Source organism: Acomys russatus, chromosome 27, assembly GCF_903995435.1.
Source record: "Acomys russatus chromosome 27, mAcoRus1.1, whole genome shotgun sequence".
NCBI classification, from domain to species: domain Eukaryota; kingdom Metazoa; phylum Chordata; class Mammalia; order Rodentia; family Muridae; genus Acomys; species Acomys russatus.
The window spans coordinates 19,375,229-19,396,877 of NC_067163.1; the positions used below are offsets into that span (position 1 = coordinate 19,375,229).

Genomic DNA, 21,649 nt, shown 5'->3' on the forward strand with positions numbered 1-21,649 from the left:
AGGAAAGTCCCACAGACAGCTCACACATGTCACATCTAATGACAGTGTCTCCAGCATTGCCCTCTGCTATGGCTCACGATTAGGAGGAGCAATTTCTTCCCCTTCTTTTTTTCCAAGTATCGTATCTAAGACCAATCTCTAGATTTCGTGTCAACCTAAGTGTTGCTTTATACTGATAAATAATTGTACCTAGTTATGTGGTTTAATGTGATTTTAATATGTCCTTGCCTTGTGCGGGGTAATCAGGATGTCCATTAACCCAGTGCATTTATCATTTCTTTGACGTGAGAAGACCCAAAACGTTCTCTTTTAGCTATTTTGAAACAGCACATTCCTCCCCGCACACCCCCCGCACACCCCCCCCCCCGCACACTCCCCGCAACCCCCCCGCACACCCTCCGCACACCCCCCCGCACACCCCCGCTGGCCATCGCCACTTAGACTCTTTTCTTCTCTAGATATAACATATGTGTGTAAACCATCTATGATGCTGCCTACTCTCCACAGGCTGGGGTGTGTATTTTGTGGTATTTATGCACAAGTATGACTGAGCCGTTAAAAAGATAAAATATTCATACTTGCAGCAATATATGGGCCTGAAGATCACCGTGTTCACTGAACCAAGCCAGGAACCTAAGCCAGGTGGCCCATGACTTCATTCATTTGGAAGCACACTAGCTTCCGTAGTGCTCTTGCCATTCCCAGGGACTCCGAGCTTTGGTTTATTTCTGTGATGGTCCTCATGTTCCTGGGCTGCTACAAAGCCGTTCCAGAGATTCTGCAAACCTCTCTGCTGAAAAGTGGCTTCAAAGTGGCAAAACGCAGCTTTCCGGCTCTGTTCTCAGGGAAGACGCATACTGAACTCCCCTTTCTGGCCTAGGGATGCTTTGCCTTGCTTCCCTTGCACTTGTCTGCAATAAATGTCTGCACACATTCCGAAGTGCACACAGGATGACACAGAGCTCAGTGGACGAGGACTGGGCTAGCATGCAAAATGCCTTGCATGCTATCCTCACCAATGCAAAAGACCAGCCAACCAAAACACCCAAAATGGAACAAAATGTACAGAGCAAATTATTCGCTCAAGACAGATGTGATATCCAGATATTTTAAGTATTTATCAAAATCCTAGCAAAATTAGCACATTCAATAGATAATTAACTATATTCCCATGGTCATTTCGGAATTACCTACTGATATATGGATACAGAAAATGTAGTGAACAGCTGGTGAAATGCGATATACAGACACACAGTCATAGTATATTATGTGGATACATCACAGAACATTGTTCAAACCTCACAGAAGAGCTCCTGTCACCCACAATGTCATGCAGGTACTAGGGGGATCTTATGTTAAGTGAAATGGGCCAGCCACAGGAGAGTCAAGGGCTAGAGGAGAAGCTGATGAATGCGAAGTTTCCCGGCAGTCAGATCAGGAAGTTCCGGAAAGAACTGTCCAGCATTGTGACTACTATAGTGATATGACACTGTGCACTGGAAAGCTTCTCAGAGAGTGGATCTTAGGAGAGGTGCTGAGTATGCTAATTAGCTAGTGATGGCGTGTCACAAGTACTCATGTAGCAAACACTCAGGCCATCCTGTATACACAGAAACGCCTTTTAACTGGCAATCTCACCTCAGTAAAACTGGAGAAAAGAAATACTATCTGGTACTCTTAGCCTAAATGTAGGCTTCTGGCAGTTGTCTTTAGTTTCAGAACAAGGAAAGTCTGGAATGGACTGGATGGTGGCGGAAGGCTATACTTACTTATCAACTGCTTAGATAGTTAACTGACACTATGTGCAGGTGATAGAACCTGGCCCACAAAGAACTTCTTTAAGAGAAACAGTAATCCGAAGAGCCCTAATTTAAACATCCTTCCTTCCTTCCTCACCCCCTTTTTCCTTTTGTGATTTTTCCTATATATCTTCCTGCCTCAATTTCCCTAGGGCTGGGATTACAGGTCTGTTCCACCCAGGCCAGTCCGTCTCGTTCCTGAAACTACTCCAGTCCTTATGTTGGCCACATATTCACTTGCTATTGCAGGCCAGGCTGCCAGTTCCCTCCAGTATATCACCAAGAACAGGAACTGAATAGAAGTACTCTGTTCCTAAGTGTGGACTGACTCAGCGCTAAGTCTTGCATATTAGTTCTATCACCAGCAGGTAAAAGGGCAAGCTCATCATGGCAGCTTTCTAATGATGGGGGATAGGGGAGTGCTAAGAAAATAGAATTACATAATTTGGCCCCAAGTGAATCTAGGGTCGGTCTTCTTTCATTGGGATAGGACAATTTATTTCTCAGTTAAAAGTGGTCCCGTCTTTGTGTAATTGCCTCTCAAATGGTTAACTTTATGTGTGGTAGAATTAGGGAAATGCCTCAAAAAACATGAAAACTCTAAATCCTGAATTTTCAAAGGTGTCTTACTCATTTCTATATTGCATATGTTTGTATCCACACCCATATATATAAGATGAACATCAAATATCTAAAATTATAATGAGTCCAACTTTCAGAGCTTTGTAGAACTCAGACGTCACCATGTGCTTGTTTCACAGGATGCAATACCATGATTCTTGCCCATAGTCACAGCTGGTTAACAAAACATCTGCCATAGAATCTTGACTCCCAGCTCAGGGATCTTTACAGTCTATTGTGTTTCTCTAAGTGGAGTTGGCAATTTTCCTATCAATCTAACAATAATATTGCTATGCACTGAACACCTGACACTGCAGGCATTTCTTTTTTTTTTTTTTTTTTAATGACATCATCATTCTGGGGAAAGAGAGAGATCAGCGTGAATGAAGCTAGTCATGATATTGGCGTCGTCAGTTCATGGGTCACTGTGTCCAGTTCTCTTGAGGACTCACATGTATCTAATATGCAACTTAAGGAGAGAAGGGAGAACTGAGACACAAGGTGTCCTCTATCTCGATTAATTCACTCTGTTCAGCACACCCTGGAGGCCTCTGAATTTTGTAGAGTAGATTGCTCAGTCTTAAATCACCTCTGCCATTGGATTTTGGCATTTCTTTCACAGCCCACCAAGTCTATGAGCTCAGTTATTAAATCTTTCTTCAGTTCAGGTTAGTATTTCCTACCTAGAGTTTTGTGCAGTTGAATCTTGAACTAATTACACTGTAACTGTAGAATCTGTAATTCAGGGAAATACCCCACCCCCTTTCAGACATGTCTAGATGATGGAATTTCCCCTTATAGGAAAGGACCATGGTTAACAGCAGCTACTGAAAGCTGTTTTTATTAGCCATAAAAAACAAAAACAGACAAATACACAAACAAACATCATGAATGCTAATGGAAAGGTATTGTGGGATCAGAGATGCTGTGGGACTTTAAGGAGCAGGGATAAAAGAGCACTCAGGCTCTGAAGCCTCATGAGTAAGGCATGATTGATTTGACTCCTACTTTCATAACAAAGGGGTTGTGAGTTTATGTTGACAAATTTGGAATTGCTTTATACAACTTCTTTGCTGTCAAAACATTAGAAAGCAGGTGCTTCCTGTGACTCTGCAGAGGGGGGCATCTGTCTCCTGGTCTGGTGGGGACTTTCCTTTTTGCCTGTGGACCAGTCAAGCTGGAGATGTGTCTTCTTCTCTCTTGAGTGTGCTTAACTACTGTCAACATCATAAAATGATAGAGCTGGATGTGGCCCTAGGAGTCAGTCACCTGGCCCATTCCCTGCTAGGGATCATATCATCAGGACAAATTGAGGCTAGAAGTACCAAGGAACAGTAAATTTTAAGAATGTGTACAAACTGCACACGCTTTCCTAAACACTGATTTTCTAAACCGACAGTATTCCTTAAATTATGACTCAGAACCTATATGAGTCCTGTCACACAGTTTAATGACAGGTACATCACATTTTATTACAAACAGGCTGACCAGAAACATTAGAAAATATTTAAGTGAAATACTTAGAGCGCTACACTATTGATAATTTTTAATAACATGGAAAGATATATATATATATATATATATAGTTTTCTTCAACAATAATCCCTTTATTAAAAACCATGTACCCAGGGTGCAGTTATTTTACTTTTAATATAAATGGAGTGCTTAATATGGGTAGTGTATGCCTACCAAGGGCTGCATCTTCTTTAAGGACATCTAATAATACAATAATTTTTTGTTTATGGATTAGGCTTAGGAAAAATCAAGAACTTGGCTCAGGGTAGTTCTGTTCATGGAATTCAATCATAACTAAAGCTAAAGCTATCTGACCTAAGTTCCTGGATTCTTCAACATGTCCTTTAACTGTGGGGTGAATGTTTAAGTGTGTGTGTGTGTGTGTGTCTGTGTGTGTCTGTGTGTGTGTCTGTCTGTCTGTCTGCCCATTCTTTTATTGGTCCCAATCCTAAACTCATGCCCATTTCTAGTCATTTGGAAAGAGAATGACCACTTTCAACTAATAATCACAGAGGACATTGGAAGGCTCTTTATCTGTGCGTTTGGATGCCAAGAGCCAGTTCTCTACTGTCTGAATTAACTCAGGAATCTGGTCTTTTATACCCCTCCACAATCTCCAGTTCAGAGCCACTGTTATGACTGATAGTAGCTGTCAGAAATGCCAAGGTGCAAAAGTTTTCTCTTTTCTTTGCAGTGGATTTAGATGCAAACAACTCCTGGGTTCTAGGACAAATATTTTACCCCCATAAGACCATTCTAAATCTTTGGCAGGGTTGTATTTCTTCATTTTGCATTGTCATGGGACCTGTTTCTTGATTGTGTAGGTTTTTTTTTTTTTTTTTGCTTGTTTGTTTATTTTGATACTATTATATTTTCTGGTTTTGTCATTTTCCTGAAAGAAACCTGGTCTGTAAATATAGGCGTCTTACTCTCTAGCTGTCCAAAATTAATTTAGAGTCTATTCTCTTTATATTTCAGGTTCTATTTTGATTATCCTCATGAGCAAATTTAACAAGATGAGTTCAACCAAACAAACTTTCACATGTTCTTGCTGAAGTACCAGATAGCATGCTTTGCTTAATTTCATGACATGCATATAAACAGAGAAGGGAAACATCCCAACATGCTTGAAGGAATGGATAGGAATAGGTGGCAAAAGGCATTTTAAATGTTGCAGAGTTAGCTGGTAAGAAAGAGAGAGGTTTTTAAAAGTATACATCAACCATGGTCCAATGGATGAAGGTCATTCCTTATTTGGAAAGGGGATTACATCCTAAAATAATCCAACACCTTTTGACCTAGAAAAGGAGCAAAACAGAAAAATGTATAGTGGGTAGATAATAAAGGTAAATAATCTATGGTCATTTATTGAATTTTTTTCACCCTTTCTATGCTAAATTCTACCCAGGATATGGCACACAATGGAAGTTTTCTTCACAAAAAGCAAAACGCAAAAAGCAAAAGAGTTTCAGCTTTGTAGAATTTAAAGTAATACTTCCATTATGACACATGAGGATTGCAATATTTACAATGCACTATCTTTTTAAATTAAACACAATGGAAACTTGAGCTTAAGGTTCTTTCGCTGTCTCCTGAAAGTTTGCTATGTATTAATCTTTTCATAGGGTATCCCACAATAGGACAATGTTTACTGGGGTATAGAAGATATTGTTACCAACCTATCCAATGACTGTCTACGTGCCCAGAACTCCATCCTTATGACTCCCATATGACTGCAACATTATTATGTCCACCTTTGCTGTGTAGTATACACAAAAGGCAACTGTGACTTAAGCAACTTTTTCTTACAAAGGGAAGCAAACTTCCAAGGGTCTCTTCAATAGGAGCACCTAGTTATCACTAGTAATGTCAGTTACTGAAGGATTTTCACTTGTTTGGGAGAAGGAATCCAGGTTCTCATGCATACATGGTAGGCAAGCATTCCACCACTGCCACCTAGACCCTTTGTACTATACATGGAATCGGCGCGTGGAGGGTGGGGAGGGAGGGAGGTTCTTTCAATTTTCAAATCGCTTGGAAAGAACTTGCAAGCCGCAAGATACTTTACGTCCAACTAAGAATAAATTATGTCAGGATGTTATCTTGGTGATGCAATTTTTACGTCTTTGCTACATAGACTTCCTGCTAGAACTAAGCAGTTATGCAGTGAACCCTGTTCTGAAGTTTAAACTCTGCTAACAACAAGGGTAATTTCAGTTTTATTTCTGAATCTTTGCCCATGGAGAGAAGTAGATAAGTTTAGTGTTGGTAAAGAGATCTTGTCTGTTATAGTCTTATCTGAACAATAGGCCTTCTATATAAATCACTGGCAAAAAAGGAGGATAAAAATGTGATTTCATATGCTCTGAACTAGTCTAGAATAAAATATTTCTTATTCAGTGTAGTAAGAAATAAAGGGAAGGGCAGGTAATTACTATAATAGATAACAATGAGGCCTGAGAAAATTCTTAACAAAGCAACCATTATTTTCATGTGATTACAGCTTCACCTTTTCAGGCAGTTTCTCTAGGTCACTTCAGTGGACGCATCAATAAACAAAGTGGTTATATTATTAGCTGGGCTTGGGAATGTTTGTTTGAGCCACTATTGTAGGGATGTCATTATCTTTGATGAGGCTTCCAAAGTATCCATTCAAACTTTTCTTATCAGCGTGGCTATCAGAAATGTAAACAAACAGCCATTTAACACACTTGTCCTTTTCCAAGCTGTCAATATTGAAGTGGCCTATGCTCCCTCTTCAAGAGAAGGACAGATTAGTTTGCAGGTAGCACTGCCTGGAAGATTTCCTCTTTCTTTAAGTCCCTGGTGGCATTTCTGTGGCTTTAGTCACATGCACATCTAGGGGCTAATCCCTTCTTCTGAAGAAGATCCATTTAATCTTCTCAAGCCAAGCCCTCCCTTTTCCTTTTGTTGTTATAAAAAGCCACAGAGAAGGTGGCTCCCAACCCACAGAATGAATTGAAACAGCAGCCACCATTTAATCTTTCCATGACTGTCTGTGAGGTACACACAGGGTACCTAGTAGTACTGGCTATGATTCTCAAAACATAGAAGATAAGTTGAGAAGATGAAAGGACAATGGTCAGACAGCTACACAAGTCTGTTTAAGCTCAGAAAGCATAGCCACACAAGTTCTCATTTCTTGCCAGTTATGCCCATAATGATTTTTCTTTCCCTGAAATGGCAATTTTCTTTCTTTTTTCTTTAAAAAAAAAAAATATATATATATATATATATATATATTCATATTACATCTCAATTGTTATCCCATCCCTTGTATCCTCCCATTCTTCCCTCCCTCCCGCTTTCCCCTTATTCCCCTCCCCAATGACTGTTCCTGAAGGGGACCTCCTCCCCCTGTATATGCTCATAGGGTATTAAGTCTCTTCTTGGTAGCCTGCTATCCTTCCTCTGAATGCCACCAGGCCTCCCCATTTAGGTGACATGGTCAAATATGAGGCACCAGAGTTCGTGCAATTTTCAACCATAAAGGGATTGGATGTCCAGTTTATGCTTGCAATTTAGATTCTTGAATTCATATCTTTTGGCAAAAACTGTCTAGTCTCACTCTTACTAGTCTTGAGGCATTTATTTTCTTGTTGAGTACACTTAGGTGTAGCCATTAATGAGAGCATCACTCTAAGGTTCTGTGATTCGGCCACAAGTGACCAAGCAACAATCATACCCAAATATTAAAGTGATCATTCAGAGCTGGCAGTTCCGTCTGGAGGAGAAACAGAGCCCTCGGGATAATAGAGGAGACTCAGAGACTTTGTTGAAGGCTAAGTAAAATCAAATCATTGAAGGCCATCCAAGAGCTGAACAATGTCATTGTCAACCCTCCAAAAGAAGATGCCATAGGGTTATATTTGGCACACAGGGAAAAAAATTAGCACGAAGGAAATTCCCACATCGCAACATGACCTAGATCCTTCATCCAAGCTGTTTTTTTGTAAAGCTGTCGCCAAATGCCGTTTTAACCAAAGGCAACCCTCCTTGGTACAACTCTGAGAGCACAGCTATTTCACCCAGGACACCTGACAATGTGAAAGAGTACCACAGAGTACCTTGGCATCATTTAACTGGACTGCTGTTCACTGCTTCCCACAAAGACAACGAGCTAACTGGTGGTACTCATTCTGTGAACGGTGGGCTCCACTCTCTGTAGGAAAAGACAGAGAGTAGATCCTTCTGCTCTTATCAGCCAACCCTTTCCCACTGATGTGCAGATATAGCTCATTCCCTTCTAAGGTCACCCACTTCTCCATTTTCTTTAACACTAAATACATTGATCACTATAGTCCTGGCAGTCCTGCACGTATTTCTGATGTTCTAATACATGCCTATGAAGGTAAGAGGTGCTGAAAGCAGAGCCCCACCCCCACTCCTTAGTAGTTTGAAAAGGCTGAATGTCAAGGGAAAAGCTCATCCTGCATTTCCACCTCATGTGGAATTGAACAGAACACCTTCCTGAAAGCTGAGTACTGTACAAGCCTCAGCGTCTTTCTGGCTCTTTTATTTTTGTTATGTCAAAATGCAAACTGAGTAATCAGGAAGCTGCCCGTGTGTAATTAAACCTATACACTGTCAATGCCCAGGGAAAAGGTTTGCTCAATCAATAAATTACCTAAAGCCACTGTCGGTATCACAGCCAACAACTGTCCAAGAGATGAGAGATTACTCTTTTAAAAAAATTTTCCAAACACATATACAAGATTTTACATGTCCACTTGACTTGGCTATGAATTGCCAGCTATCTGGTTTTGCTTTGTTCCAGACATTTGTCTGAGAGTGTTGGTGATGACAGTGACATTTAAGTCTGGGGACTTTAAATCTGGGGAACATTTGAACTTGAATAGTTCTCATTCAATCAGTTAAAAGACTTACAAAGAAAAAAAAAAAAAAAAAAAAAAAAAAAAAAAGGCAGACCCTACCAGAAGTGATTAAGAGAATTGCCCTCCTAGACAGTTTCTAAACTGAAATACTAGTTGTTTCTTCCTTTAGGCCTCTGGCCTGGGACTTCATGTCTTGTTGGTTTTATAGCAATCAGCCAGCCACTGGACTTGACACTAGGACATTGGCTGAGATTTCTGGGCTTGTCAGTCTTCAAACATTCAATTACTGTTTTCAGTGTTACTTCCATTTCTCTCCCTTCAATCCTCCTCTTTCCTTCTCTAAGATCCTCCCCTTCCTCTCCACTCATTGTTTACTTATTGGTTGATTCAATGATTTATTTATTTTTACTCTGTTTTTGGTATTTTGTGACAGTCTCCTTCTGCAGTCTACATTGGTTGAGTAAAGCAGAATCTGCTCTTAACAGTTTCACTCTCAGTGCCAGTCATTCCTTTCAGCCTGATATAGGATTCTTCCTCATCTGGCAAGTGAGCATGAATCATCAGGGCACAAAAATCACAGACAGGACCACCTTTCTTTCTTACATTAAGAGCTAAGCACTGCCAGCTGGTAGTGGCAACACTTTTAATCCCAGTACTTGGGAGGCAGAGGCTGGTGGATCTCTGTGAGTTTGAGGCCAGCCTGGCCTACAGAGTAAGTTCCAAGACAGCCAAATCTACACATAGAGAAACCATTTGTCAATCAAACAAACAAAACAAAAGCAACAACAATAAAAAGAGCTAAGCACTGTTTTCCATGAGAAACTCTCAGATTACAACATAGACAACTAAACTTAAAGTCTTATATTCAAGTCCAATATGTGGTTTATAGGAAATTTTATTACTACAGTTATCTAAAATTCTACTAGAAGCCAAATTGCTATAAAGCTATCATCTTTCAGAAGGCATATGAAATCCATAATCCTAACTGTGTCAATTTAAAACAATGCCCATCATGTTAAAAAAAAAATTGTCACAGCTCTGACCCATGTTTCAGAAAATTCTAGTGGTTTTCAAGGTTGGTCAGAAACACACTTCCTTCACCATCTGACTAATGAGTGTGCACCAAGTTAGTTGGCTGATATCTACTTAACGGGCAGCACTAAGGTTCCAACACTGGACTTTCTGGCTATGTCGTCTGCGATCATCATCCCTTGCATAGGGTCTGACACGACACGTGCAGGTGCTAGATAACTGTACCAGGAATAAGGGCAATGTGGGTATCATCGTGTTGATTTTAACGCATTAGCCATCTTACACAATGCGCAAACCATATAGATTTATTCTGAAAACACAACACTTAACATGTGTCTGCTTTCAAGAGCACCCAGTCACAGGAATGCAAAGAAATGGACCCAACAGAAGCATTTACTTCACACTGTCACTTCCTCTAATGACAAGAAGCATATACTCCTGAAGTGATTGTAACATACTATTTTGATGTAGCATTTCTTTGCTTGATTATCATGCAGGAAATATTCAAGTAAGCAACCTAGTTCTAGAAAACATGGAAGGCCCCAGTGTCATTTTTAAGGAACTATTAAATATCAATACAGCTTAACTCATGTTCGTGGGAATTATTTGATTATATACTTCCTTCTATGAAAGATTAATATGTGTCCTGTCAACATATGCCTCTGCTAATGACTGAAAGTGGATATAAGTTTTGGTAACGTATTGCTAAACAAAAGTGAAGTGAGTTGGCCAGATTTATAATGTCAAAAATAAAAGAAGTCACCATGTTAAAAATGGCTTCTCCTTGACTTGACAAGATCCTTCAATACCTTCAAACCGAGGCAGAGAGCCACTTAGAGGTAGTAACACTGTGATATCAGAAACAGAACAACCGCCTGGGAGCTTGGAGAAGAACATTCCACCCCCTACAAGACCAATGTGAGACACAGCCTCTACCACCAGGGGGCATGCTCCCTCCCTCCCATTGACCACATGGAGTTGCAAGGTGTTCTCCTTACCAGAGAACCTTTGCCTCCAAAGATGTACAAAGAGCTTTAAATTTTTATAAGGTTCCTTCAGAAAAACAAATTTACAACAACAAGGATCAGGGTTTCATTAAACTAAAAAGTGGTTGCTTCTAAAGGCCTTAAATTTAAAAAATTCCTTCTCTTGAAAAAAATTGCTTGATTAGGCTGTAATAAAGTATTTGAAATCACTCCTCCTGGCCTAATGATCTAGTCCAGTAATAAACAATCCAGCAGGTACAAGTACTTGGCTTCCTTCCATTAAATATCAACAGATAAAAATAAAAATACTCACTCTACATGTACCAAAAATGTACCCACGTACTTTTCAGCAATATATATATATTTCATTTTCATTCTAGTGAATGGCTACTGTTTCAATAAACCCAGCTAATGACTGGGTCGTTCTTCTAGAAACATATGAATTTATGCACATCACCCACCACAAATACTGAAGACATTAAATAGATGGCGTTACCTAGAATGCAGAGACCATCTGTGCAGTTTTCAGATTCCTGGCTGAGACCTTCACAGAACTTGCCCCCATTTCTTGGGGCTGGAGCTGTGCACTCACGGATGCGAAGATGCTCACACTCTGGGCTGCAGACTGACCATTCACTCCACACTCCCCAGCTGCCATCCACTTCAAAGGAAAACAACAGAGGCCACTGTCAGCAGTAATCAGCAGCTATTGGGAGACTTGCCCCACACCTTGAATAGACCACAATCTCAAAAAGACCAAAGTGAGAGATCAGGACCTCTTCTCTCTACAGTTCATTGTCTAATTAAAGCTATGTTGGGATAAGACTCATGATTGAGTTTAGGCAAATGGTTGAGTGACTGGAATCTTTGAGTTGGCTAATAATGTCATTAGACATTCTTTTCAAATCTTTCATGCCCAAGAGCATCACTGATGGAACACAGGATGTCTGCTGATGCAGTGTGGGCTTACAGTTTAGAGTACTGAATAGAGCAGATTGATTTTAAGTCCCCTGATACCCTAAACAACAAAAAGTTAAACCAACATGAACTGATAGTGTTGAACAAAAACAGGTCAGTGAAACCCCAAGATGGCAGAGCCTACAGAAATAGACTTTCTTGGGTCATAGATTGCTACTGTACATTGAAATGAACAGACTGAACTTAATTCCATTAAATATCAACCCAAGAGACTAGAACAGATGTTTGAGGCAATTGCCCCATTACCTCCTAGGAATAGTTTTCACCATGTTTATGTAGGTTAAGAGCTCACAAGGTTTAATCTAAACCAATTAGTATGAAATAGGGAAAAATTTAAAAGTACTGAAGGTAGATCAAAAAAACTTCCTGAGTCCTAGCCTCAGTTTTGTAAAGTTGTCATCTGAGAAAGTAAGTCACATGGCTTCAATTTACCACTTCTGTCATGTGGGGACAACAAAGCCACAATGGAGAGATAAAAGGCATGACATGTATGGAAGTATCCTGCACAGTACCTGGCACATAGTAAGCACTCAATGTTTATAAAATACAAGGGCAAATTAAACTTTGAAAACCTGCTGTTAGTCAGAGTCTCACCTTAGCTTCTAGGGAAACTCAAATTTAAAATTTAAGGGCATGAGGCTCTGGTTTTGGTCCTTGGAATTACACTTGTGTGGTACATATGAAACTCAGGGGTTAGTTATCATCTCTGTGGGAAGACATAGTTTCTATAGAGAAAGCCACCTTCTTTCTCATTTATTCCCATTGTTTCAACTGGGTTACCATCGGAAAGAGAGAATAAAAGAACTGACAGGAGACACATTTAGTAAACGAGATCTTCTACTACTTGGAAAGAAAGGCAAGTGCAGGCCACGTGCAAACACACACCACTGCAGTGGACAACCTCTGCCAATTTTATTGCACATAACTACCAAGCTGTACCTGAGAAAAGGTCAAGTTCGGGGTAGTTGCTATTTTGTGATTGAAGGTATCTCACCCAAGCTCTGGCTACTGTACTCAATTACATGCCATCAATTGTAAAAATCAAGGGGGAGAAAGTGGTGGCTTAGTTCAACCAAGCCTTGCAGAGAGGGGTTTCACTCATGTTTTTGCCATTACAATGAATTCGCTATCAGCACCTTGGACAGAGGCAATGGTCAAGGCTCTTGCACCAGGGTGACTTTGGAAGGAAGAGCACATTACTTGCTCTAGAGCAGCTTAACAGCATTGGCGGGTTAGAAGGAGAAGGGGATCTGTGTATATCTCACCAGGACAAAGAGCAGTGCAGGTTATTTTCTGCACTGACATTCCCTCACAAAAGGCCCCACCATTGAGAGGAGCGGGGTTGGTGCAGGTCCGGGAACGTTTCTGCCATCCTCTACCACAGCGAACATTGCAGGCTGACCACTCTGTCCAGGAAGACCAGCCTCCATTCACTGAGAGACAAAAATGGGGAGGGGGAGAAAAAAAGGAGAGAGGTTTGTACTGATTGCCTACTATGTGCAAGCCACTGCGCCAGGTGCTGAGTCAGGTATCTGGGGAGGAAGAGATGGTGCAGGGTCCCACTTGTGGCTCTACGGTGAGGCAACAGTGGTCCTCACTCTTCTACTCTTCTGTAGGAAGAACCCAGAGAGTTTGCTTTGCAAGAGACTATTTAAAAAGGGCAGGGCTCATCAGCAGAGCTCAAAGGCACTTGATCACCCAGAGTATAAGAAGAAAATATCAGCATTTGAATTTCTATTACTTTTAAGAGCTTGAAAAATAAATCCCATGGCTCTTCTGTTGTGCAAAGAAAAACCTTAACTCAGATAGCTGGGAAGTGCTTTTATACAATGCCCGAGATCATCGGCAGACAATAATATTTGGTTTTGGTGCATTTCATCTGGTAGGAAAGGAACCCATTGCCAGCGTGTCTGTGAGGATATGGGGTCGGGGAGTCAATTCGGCAAGGGTGGGGAGCTGAAGTTGCCCACTACGATGCTTTCCAAATATAAACATGATGGAAAAGGAAAGAAACACCATTTATTTCTAAGAGAGAGAAATTGAAAATATCACTGGCTGTCTCACAACAGACCAAATGGACCAGGAAACACATTAATAGTGTTAGGGATGCTTTCTCACCTGGCAAAGAGGTGAGGCTGAACATTGCTGTGGTGAATGACCCAGGGGCCCCTCGGCTCTTGGCCTGGGAAGTTTTAATACAGTACACAGCTCTCTATACATCCAATTTTAGCCCTCCCTATCCCTTCCTGGCCTTTGGGCTGGTCTTACCGTAGACCACCACAGTTGCTGACAGGCTCCTCCTCTTGGCCACGATGTTGGCTGCCATACAAGTGTAATTTCCTGAGTCTGAGAGCCGGGCCTGCCTGATGATCAGGTTATGGTCAGCCCTGGTGTCAATGTTCTCATCCTGTTCCGAGTCAATGGGCTCCTCGTTTTTCAGCCATTCCACCTACAGGTAGAAAAGTATGTTTACAAGTTATCACAAGAATAAACTGTCTTCAGGAATAGAAGGTGTGGTGAGCATGGTGCTTTGGATACCACATCCTGGCTGCTTGCTGAGTAAATCTGGTTTTATTTGGGAAATGGACACCCAAGTTAACAAACTGAAAGGAAAAAAATCTCAAATACTCTAATATTTAACCCATTTTCTTAAAAAAATTCTAACAGTGTAGCAGTGACCAAAATCAGGTCATTTCCTTTTGTTAGAAACCCAGTGATGATGATGATGATATTTCAAATCTAGGCAATGTAACTTAGAAAAATCAACACATATATTTTAGACTTGTACTTTCTATTGTTTGTTGGGCAGAGTTTCAAGTCAATGTTTCTATTTAAGTTTTAATGCTGTAGAAAAATGTAATGATGTAGACAAGCTGAAGAAATGCAGGTTTGAGCAAGCGTAGGATCAAACAGTTAGCTCCCAAAATCCCGCAGAGTAGGAGATCCATCCTTTTGAGTCACCTCTCCACAGCTTTCACAGAACCTGTGTAGGTTTTCGAAGGAGAACATGACCCTCATCTTCATCTACCTCTGATTTCCTCCTGGCAGGTTCTTATGAAAATCTATTTTTTACCTTCTAATTTCACTTGGGTCCTATTGTTACTCAGCTTTCATTTCCTGGGACACATGAGGAAGACAGAGGTGGAAGTTCCCCATTTATTATTCTCCCCCAATAGAGATGTACTACACTTAGTTCCTAGGCCATCAAGTATAATGGGTGGAAGCATTTTACTTCCCATCCTTATTGTCCAATGGAGGCATACCACACTTAGTTCCTAAGTCATTAGTAACTAACTCATTAAATGTTAGTTTCCCATGGTTTAACTGTGCCTTTATCGTCCCCACTGTGTCCTCTGCCCTAAACAATCCTCATTGTCTTAAGACGACACCATGGCCACACATGACATTTAGCCCAGGTTATCGGGATATGTAAAGAACAGTAATTACATGTGTGTGGGTGCATGTAAATGGTCACTATAATTTATAGTTTATCATAGAATAAGGATTATTCCCAAGAGTTGGAGGAGTGTGTGTGTGTGTGTGTGTGTGTGTGTGTGTGTGTGTGTGTATGACGGAGAGAGGGGGGAGGGAGAGGGGGGACAGAGAGAGACAGAGAGACAGAGAGACAGAGACAGAGAGTCAGAGACAGAGAGCGCATGCATTTGGGGTACTCCTTCAATGGCAGTAACTATGCTAAAAAGATCACACAGTGCATGTTTCATGGGTATATTCTGCCATGCTTGGCTCACAATTATCACAGATAATTGAGAGTTGGTTTTAACATAAGATGCTTCATTTAATTTTATTTTTAAATCTAAAGAATACAAATATGTTATTCATTAGTTGTATCTGTCACATAATAGTTTGGCACAGCAAAGATGTGCCAGTCTCTATGAAAAGGAAGTCATTTACCAGATGAAAATTTAATCATGGTCCTTCAACAATATTTTCCAGAAGTACTGCCCAATCATAAGGGTTCAGATACCAAAATTATCATCATCTAAAATTACCCCAACAAGGGAGCAATTTGAGAAAGGAAAACAATACCATATGCCAAAAGAAGAGACCTTGGAGCTCCAGAAGAATTAGCAGAGAGCTACAATTTCAGAGTTGCACAGACCATGAAGTAAGAAGCACATCCCATTACCAAGCACGTGGATGCTTGAAGGCATCACCTTGGTCTGACCTGGAGAGGCACCAATAATTTAATCATTCAGAGCCAAGGAGCATAGCTCTATTAACAAACACAGCGCAGAAAAAACCCACTTTACAACACATATGAATATTAGCCGATGACACAATGGCCTTAATTTTCCCTGACATAGTGGGTTTCACAGTCATTTGGGTATCCACATAACAAGTAATTCAAGAATTCACTTAGCATAATAAATTGTACTGAGGGCTAGGCAACCCCAGTTTTTCCAAACGAAGAGGGTAACTTCTTTCCAAGGCCTTACTTTATTTGTTTTGTTGTTTTGGTTTTTGATCTTTTTTTTTTTTTTTTTTTTGGAGACAGGATTTCTCTGTATACCCTTGGTGGTCCCGGAATCACTTGGTAGTCCCAGACCAGCCACAAACTCACAGAGATCTGCCTGCCTCTATCTCCCTGAGTGCTGGGATTAGAGTCATGCACCACCGAAATGGCTGCAAGGTCTTAGATTGAAAGGTAAGACATAAATAAGGAAAGAAATCCATATACTCAACAAAAGCTGGAACAAGTAACATTGCCACCAACCTCTAGGAGGAATGCCTCCTTCAGGTGAATAAATTAATGATTTTTAAATCACCCTTACTCCTAAATCACTGCAAACAGCAAAATGCTGTTCTGCCTCCACTCCCCTGGCTCAGAAATTCTGCTGTAAAGTGCTTGTTAAAGAGTTAATTCCCGAGCTCTGTTATTGGTAGTTCTTAGAAAGCCCTGTCTTCATGTTATTCGTATGAGATGGTGTAGAGACAGGAAATCCTGTGATTGTACATAGGCAAATCAGTTTTAGAGTATGAAGTGGGCAGTGGTCCTGGAGATAGAAGCCAAGTGTCCCAGTGCCTATGGATCAAAGACAGGTATCCTGAAGAATATGGCTCTGAAAAATTCAAAGCAGTAGTCACCATGAAGACAACTATCTTCAGATTAAAAATCTACAGAAAAAAACCAATCAACCAACCAATCAAAAACAAAACCCAAAAGACAAACAAACAAAAAACCAATAATCCATGAAATAAACTAGGCCAACTGTACTTTAACTTTGATAGAGATAATATAAATGTGGATAATATGAAGGAGTAAACTGAATCTTCCTTTACACACACAAAATTCACCCAGTAAACATGGCATAAAGATAAGTATATAGTTGATTGAAGAAATAACATCAGGAGACATGTGACAAACAGTGTGTATTCTATCTCACTAGTAGTAATTTAATTGATAACTTTCCTGGACTACAGAGAAAACTTAGCTGGTAAGTTGTTTGCTTTGTTAGCTTGAGAACCTCAGTTCCGTCCATAAATCCCACCTTTTAAAAAACGCCAGAGTTCGGGTGAATGTTTGTCATCTCAGTGTTAGGAAGGTGGTGATAGGTAGATTCCATAGACTTCTTTGAAACCACACGCGCGGACACACACACACACACACACACACACACACACACACACACACACACTTCTCTTTTATAAAACAAACATTGATACTGACACCCTCTGTACACAGTCTTTACATTATGGTTTCTTTGGCTTTCCTGGGACCGTGCCACAGGGCAGTATACCTTCTAGTTATTCCTCCTCCATTGTCTCCAGGATTTCTGTGGCAGCCTGAGGACTAACTGGTCTACCTGCTACTTTCATTCCTGCCTCTACACTGGATTCTGCCTCAGAGATCAGACATTGTCACTTTGCAGCTAGAAACTGGTCAGCATTTTAAAGATCTCATCTAGATGAAGGAGCCCCTTCTGTGGTTTGCCTTCTATGAGCTCCTTATGTCAGATCATCCAGTCACACCTCACCTCACTCATTCCTCTCTGGTCACACTATACCTTACCTTCTTCTATGAATTCAAGGGAACTCCCTCCAACTGCAGTTTCTGGACCTAGAGGGCCCTCCCTGAGATGCCCATGGTACCATTAACTTGACATTCTAGACTCATATCACACACAAAATTATTGGAGATATCTTATCTAGCCATGTTATTTAAATAACAAATCCCCATTTTGTTATAACTTTCCCCTAACTTTATCTCCACTGGGTAGTGCTAAATATGGTACTACCTGGTATATTAATAAACCATTATTATCATATCCTTTTGTCATTATAAGTCTAGGAATTTGTCAAAAGGAAATATTAGGGATTGTATTAGATAGGGTTTCATTTGCTGTCAGTCTTTCTTATACAGCTCAAGATCACTTGTTCAGAGTCAGCACTACCTACAGTGGACTTGGCTCTCCCACATCAATCAATTCAATCAATCAATCCATCCATCCATCCATCAATCAGATGCCCAACAGAATTCCGTATAAGTCAGTCTTATGGAAACATTTCATCAATTGTGAGTCTCTCTCTCCAAATGATTCTAGCTTATAGCAAGTTGACATAACACTAACCAACACAGTAATGGAGATGAAAGTTTGACAACAGTGAGTTATTTTTGTTCGAAAAAGCAAGGAAGAAAATAAGGAAGGAAGGAAGGGAGTGAGGGAGAAAAGGAAGGAGGGGAGGGAAATCATGTGAAAAAAAGTAATTTGAAAACTAATCATGACCCAGTAACTTAATTCAGCATTATACAGGCATTAAAACAAATATGAAAGTTAAAATGCAAAGCAATATTTAGTGAAATATATATGAAAACCCAATCACATACATACAAATGCTTTAAAAGATCAGAAGTGCCATATCTGCATCTTTAAGATCTTACAGGTTATGCCATTTTACTACTAGCAGTTGTGGCACATTTGAGAAGAAGCATTTGTAACGTGTGAAAAAAAATTACTTTGCCTCTGATCCATCTCTTTTACTTATCATGCAGCAGAGCAGTTTTCAACTTTGTATTTAAGCACAGAATGTTCCTTCAATTCTTATCTGAAAACTCAAAATGAAAACTTAATAAAGGAGGGAAGATCCTGAGACTGACACAGGGGTGAGGGATTCTCAGCAGCAGATTTGGAGCTCTTCAACTACAAGCATGATGTCACCCCTGGGCCCTCCGTCTATGCCTCACGGGAGAGTATTCTCATCCTGCTGTGTGTGCGGCAATGAAGCCCCTAGAGGTGTGGCTTGCACAATGTGAGCTATCACAGACATTGGTCCTGATAGGCATCCCACTATTGTAGCTATACACACTTGTGTACACATGCTCTAGGTACTCACGCACCTTCTCTTACACTGGGTGCCAATGGTGCAATGACTAAGGTCCATTAACCCAACTGTGTCTATAAACAGTCAACGCGTCAGTTCATCCCTAACAGTGGGGACTTTTATAGTAATGTGACAGTTTACCCATTTAAATGATGGAAGGATCGTTAAGAGGTAATCAGTTTGCTATTTTCTGGGCTTATAAAAGGACACATTGCACTTAGATTTATGGTTTTGTCACTTAGAGAAACTTTAAAACAGTTTTGGTGATCTAAGTGCTTCTAATGTTGACAAGTATAATAAAACACACACATGCACACACACAGACAAACATTCATGTTCTTTAATTGTAAATGCCACTGTCCTGGGGCTAAGAAGACAACATGAACTAGTGCAGTGGTGCTAGGTGTAAGATGCACTGCCCGTGTATTAAGAACTACTCCATGCCCACATAGAGATGAGCTCACTCTCATTTTTCTTTTTAAAAATGTGGCACTTTAAGTCTCCTTTTATTTTCCCACTTTTGCTAGAAACATTGGTCTTTTTTTTTAAGTAGAATAAAAAAATAAAAATGAAGCCATTTTTGCTTAAAAATCTCTTTTGCTTTTAATATATTATACAGAGATCTTTAGACTTATAGGGTATTCAGCCTTCATGAGAGGAATTATGGGAAGTGTTAGCTGAGGAAAAATGTAGAGCAAGAGGCCTCTGCAAATAAGTCCTTGCTAGTGAGGACTTGGCTGTCCTCACCATGAGAAAGAATAGAGCCAGGGATTTCTTGCAAGAGCCATGTGATAAAGCATGCACCATAGCCAGATATAGATGAGTCCTTCCTCTCTACAGAACTACAGTGTAATGCCCAACCTGAACTTTCCAGTCAGCATCACCACAGAGGAGCTTAATGTTCTCTGGTGACAGCTCCCCCCCCCCCTTGTCTGCCTGTGTGTGCTGGCACACAGATGTCTTGCTGTTTCATGGAAGTGACAGCATCATGGAGCATAGGAACTTCTACACAGTACTTTGCTTCTAGAAATTCCTTTATGAAAGGTTGGCAGAGCTGTAAGTTCCTACTTATGCTCTTAACAAAAGGATACAAATTTCCCGTTTAGCACTGTGGGATCAATACATTGACACTAGAGGCTCATCGGCATTTGCATCACTGATCATGATGACTTCATGCTGGCAAGTCATATTTTCAACAGAGAGGCTTAACATTTCTAAAGCTTGTTGGCATCTGGTTCTCACCCTGAAGAGAAATAATTCTTCATCTGATTTCCACTTCCTTGCTTCAGATGGACAGCCTTGCTTAGGAATTTGTGAAGAAACGAGTTACTTGGAGGTAATGAGCCTATGGGCCTGCAGGATGCCTGCATTCATTAGCACAGTGCTATGTACAGATGGTCTGCAATTTGTCGATTTTTTCAGTTTATAAACAAATCTGGAAACACAGACCATTGAAGACAATTAGATTTCTTGCCAGAGAGCTGGTTCCTGATTTGCCATTGGTATGCTGCTGGGGATGTACCATGATACATTCATTGGAAAGTGGAGGAGAGATGCTTGGTGGGAGAATATCTAATCTGAAACCAAGGTAACCTGCAATACTTGGATGTACTACATTGTCAACTGTCATCCATTTTGCCCTTTTAGTTATCACAGGTATATATGGACATAAGTGCCCACTGTCATCCGACAGCATGTCAGCATTCTCATGCATGAAGTGGGAATGGTTTGGTTTGGTTCCCAAATCAAAACCCATCCAGTCTAGAAGCAGGGAGAACCACTGGCACAGGATAGTTTCCTGGTAAAACCCCAAACCCCATGAATGACCTTTAGACTCCAGGTGGACCCTACCTGGAAATCTTCTTTCTTGTCCCTCCCTCAGAAAACACCAATAGGGACCATTCCTAGATGCCATATTAAGGCACTTTTCCAGGTCCTTACTTGGAACTGGTTAGACTTGGGATTACCTGGAATTGCTTATATATTTAAAAAACGTAAACTAGAAGGTTGCAAAAATCTCCCATTCGCCACCTGTGACAGTTTTCTGGGTTCTATTCGCTGCCAAGCTCCTTTGCAAACAATTTTAGCATCTTACATCAGTCCAAGTGAAAGGAATACTGTAGATACTAGTTGTGAGCACAGATAGAAGACGGACAGGATGTTTTAGTTACTACTAAATATATTTGTATTTTAAAATGGCTACATGTTCCTTCATGTCGTTCCTTCATATTTCATTATTTATTCAAGGTGTCAGCTCTGTAAGAGTAGTAAATGAGTCTTTCAACTATAGTTAAAACGTGGCTGAGGAAGGCACAACAGGATGGTGCTGAGGGACAGAGGCATGGTTATGTAGGCGTAAGTGGGGTAGAATCAGGAGAGCACTGGAAGGCCACAGCAGCCCACAATGTCACCCCTTCCTGCCCTACTACCTCTCAACCTGCCCCGAGTCCTTTGTGTTATGAAAAACAAGTATGGCTGAATTCCCTTGAGGGCACAGAGAGAAGAAAGGAATGGTTGCTAA

General features: G+C 40.6%; 1 protein-coding gene across 6 annotated transcripts in view; it reads right to left on the reverse strand.

The window, feature by feature from the left end:
- Unc5d (unc-5 netrin receptor D) overlaps positions 1 to 21,649 on the reverse strand; it is a 540,796-nt gene that overhangs the window by 94,871 nt on the left and 424,276 nt on the right. For 3 of the 6 annotated variants that reach the window (XM_051169512.1, XM_051169513.1, XM_051169511.1), the window contains exons 5-7: positions 14,056 to 14,236; positions 13,053 to 13,220; positions 11,306 to 11,470 (exon numbers count right to left, since the gene is read on the reverse strand). In XM_051169512.1, coding sequence (XP_051025469.1) covers positions 11,306 to 11,470; positions 13,053 to 13,220; positions 14,056 to 14,236 — 514 coding nt within the window. The remainder of the gene's footprint in view (positions 1 to 11,305; positions 11,471 to 13,052; positions 13,221 to 14,055; positions 14,237 to 21,649) is intronic. The other 3 variants (XM_051169515.1, XM_051169516.1, XM_051169514.1) reach the window with 1 other exon arrangement.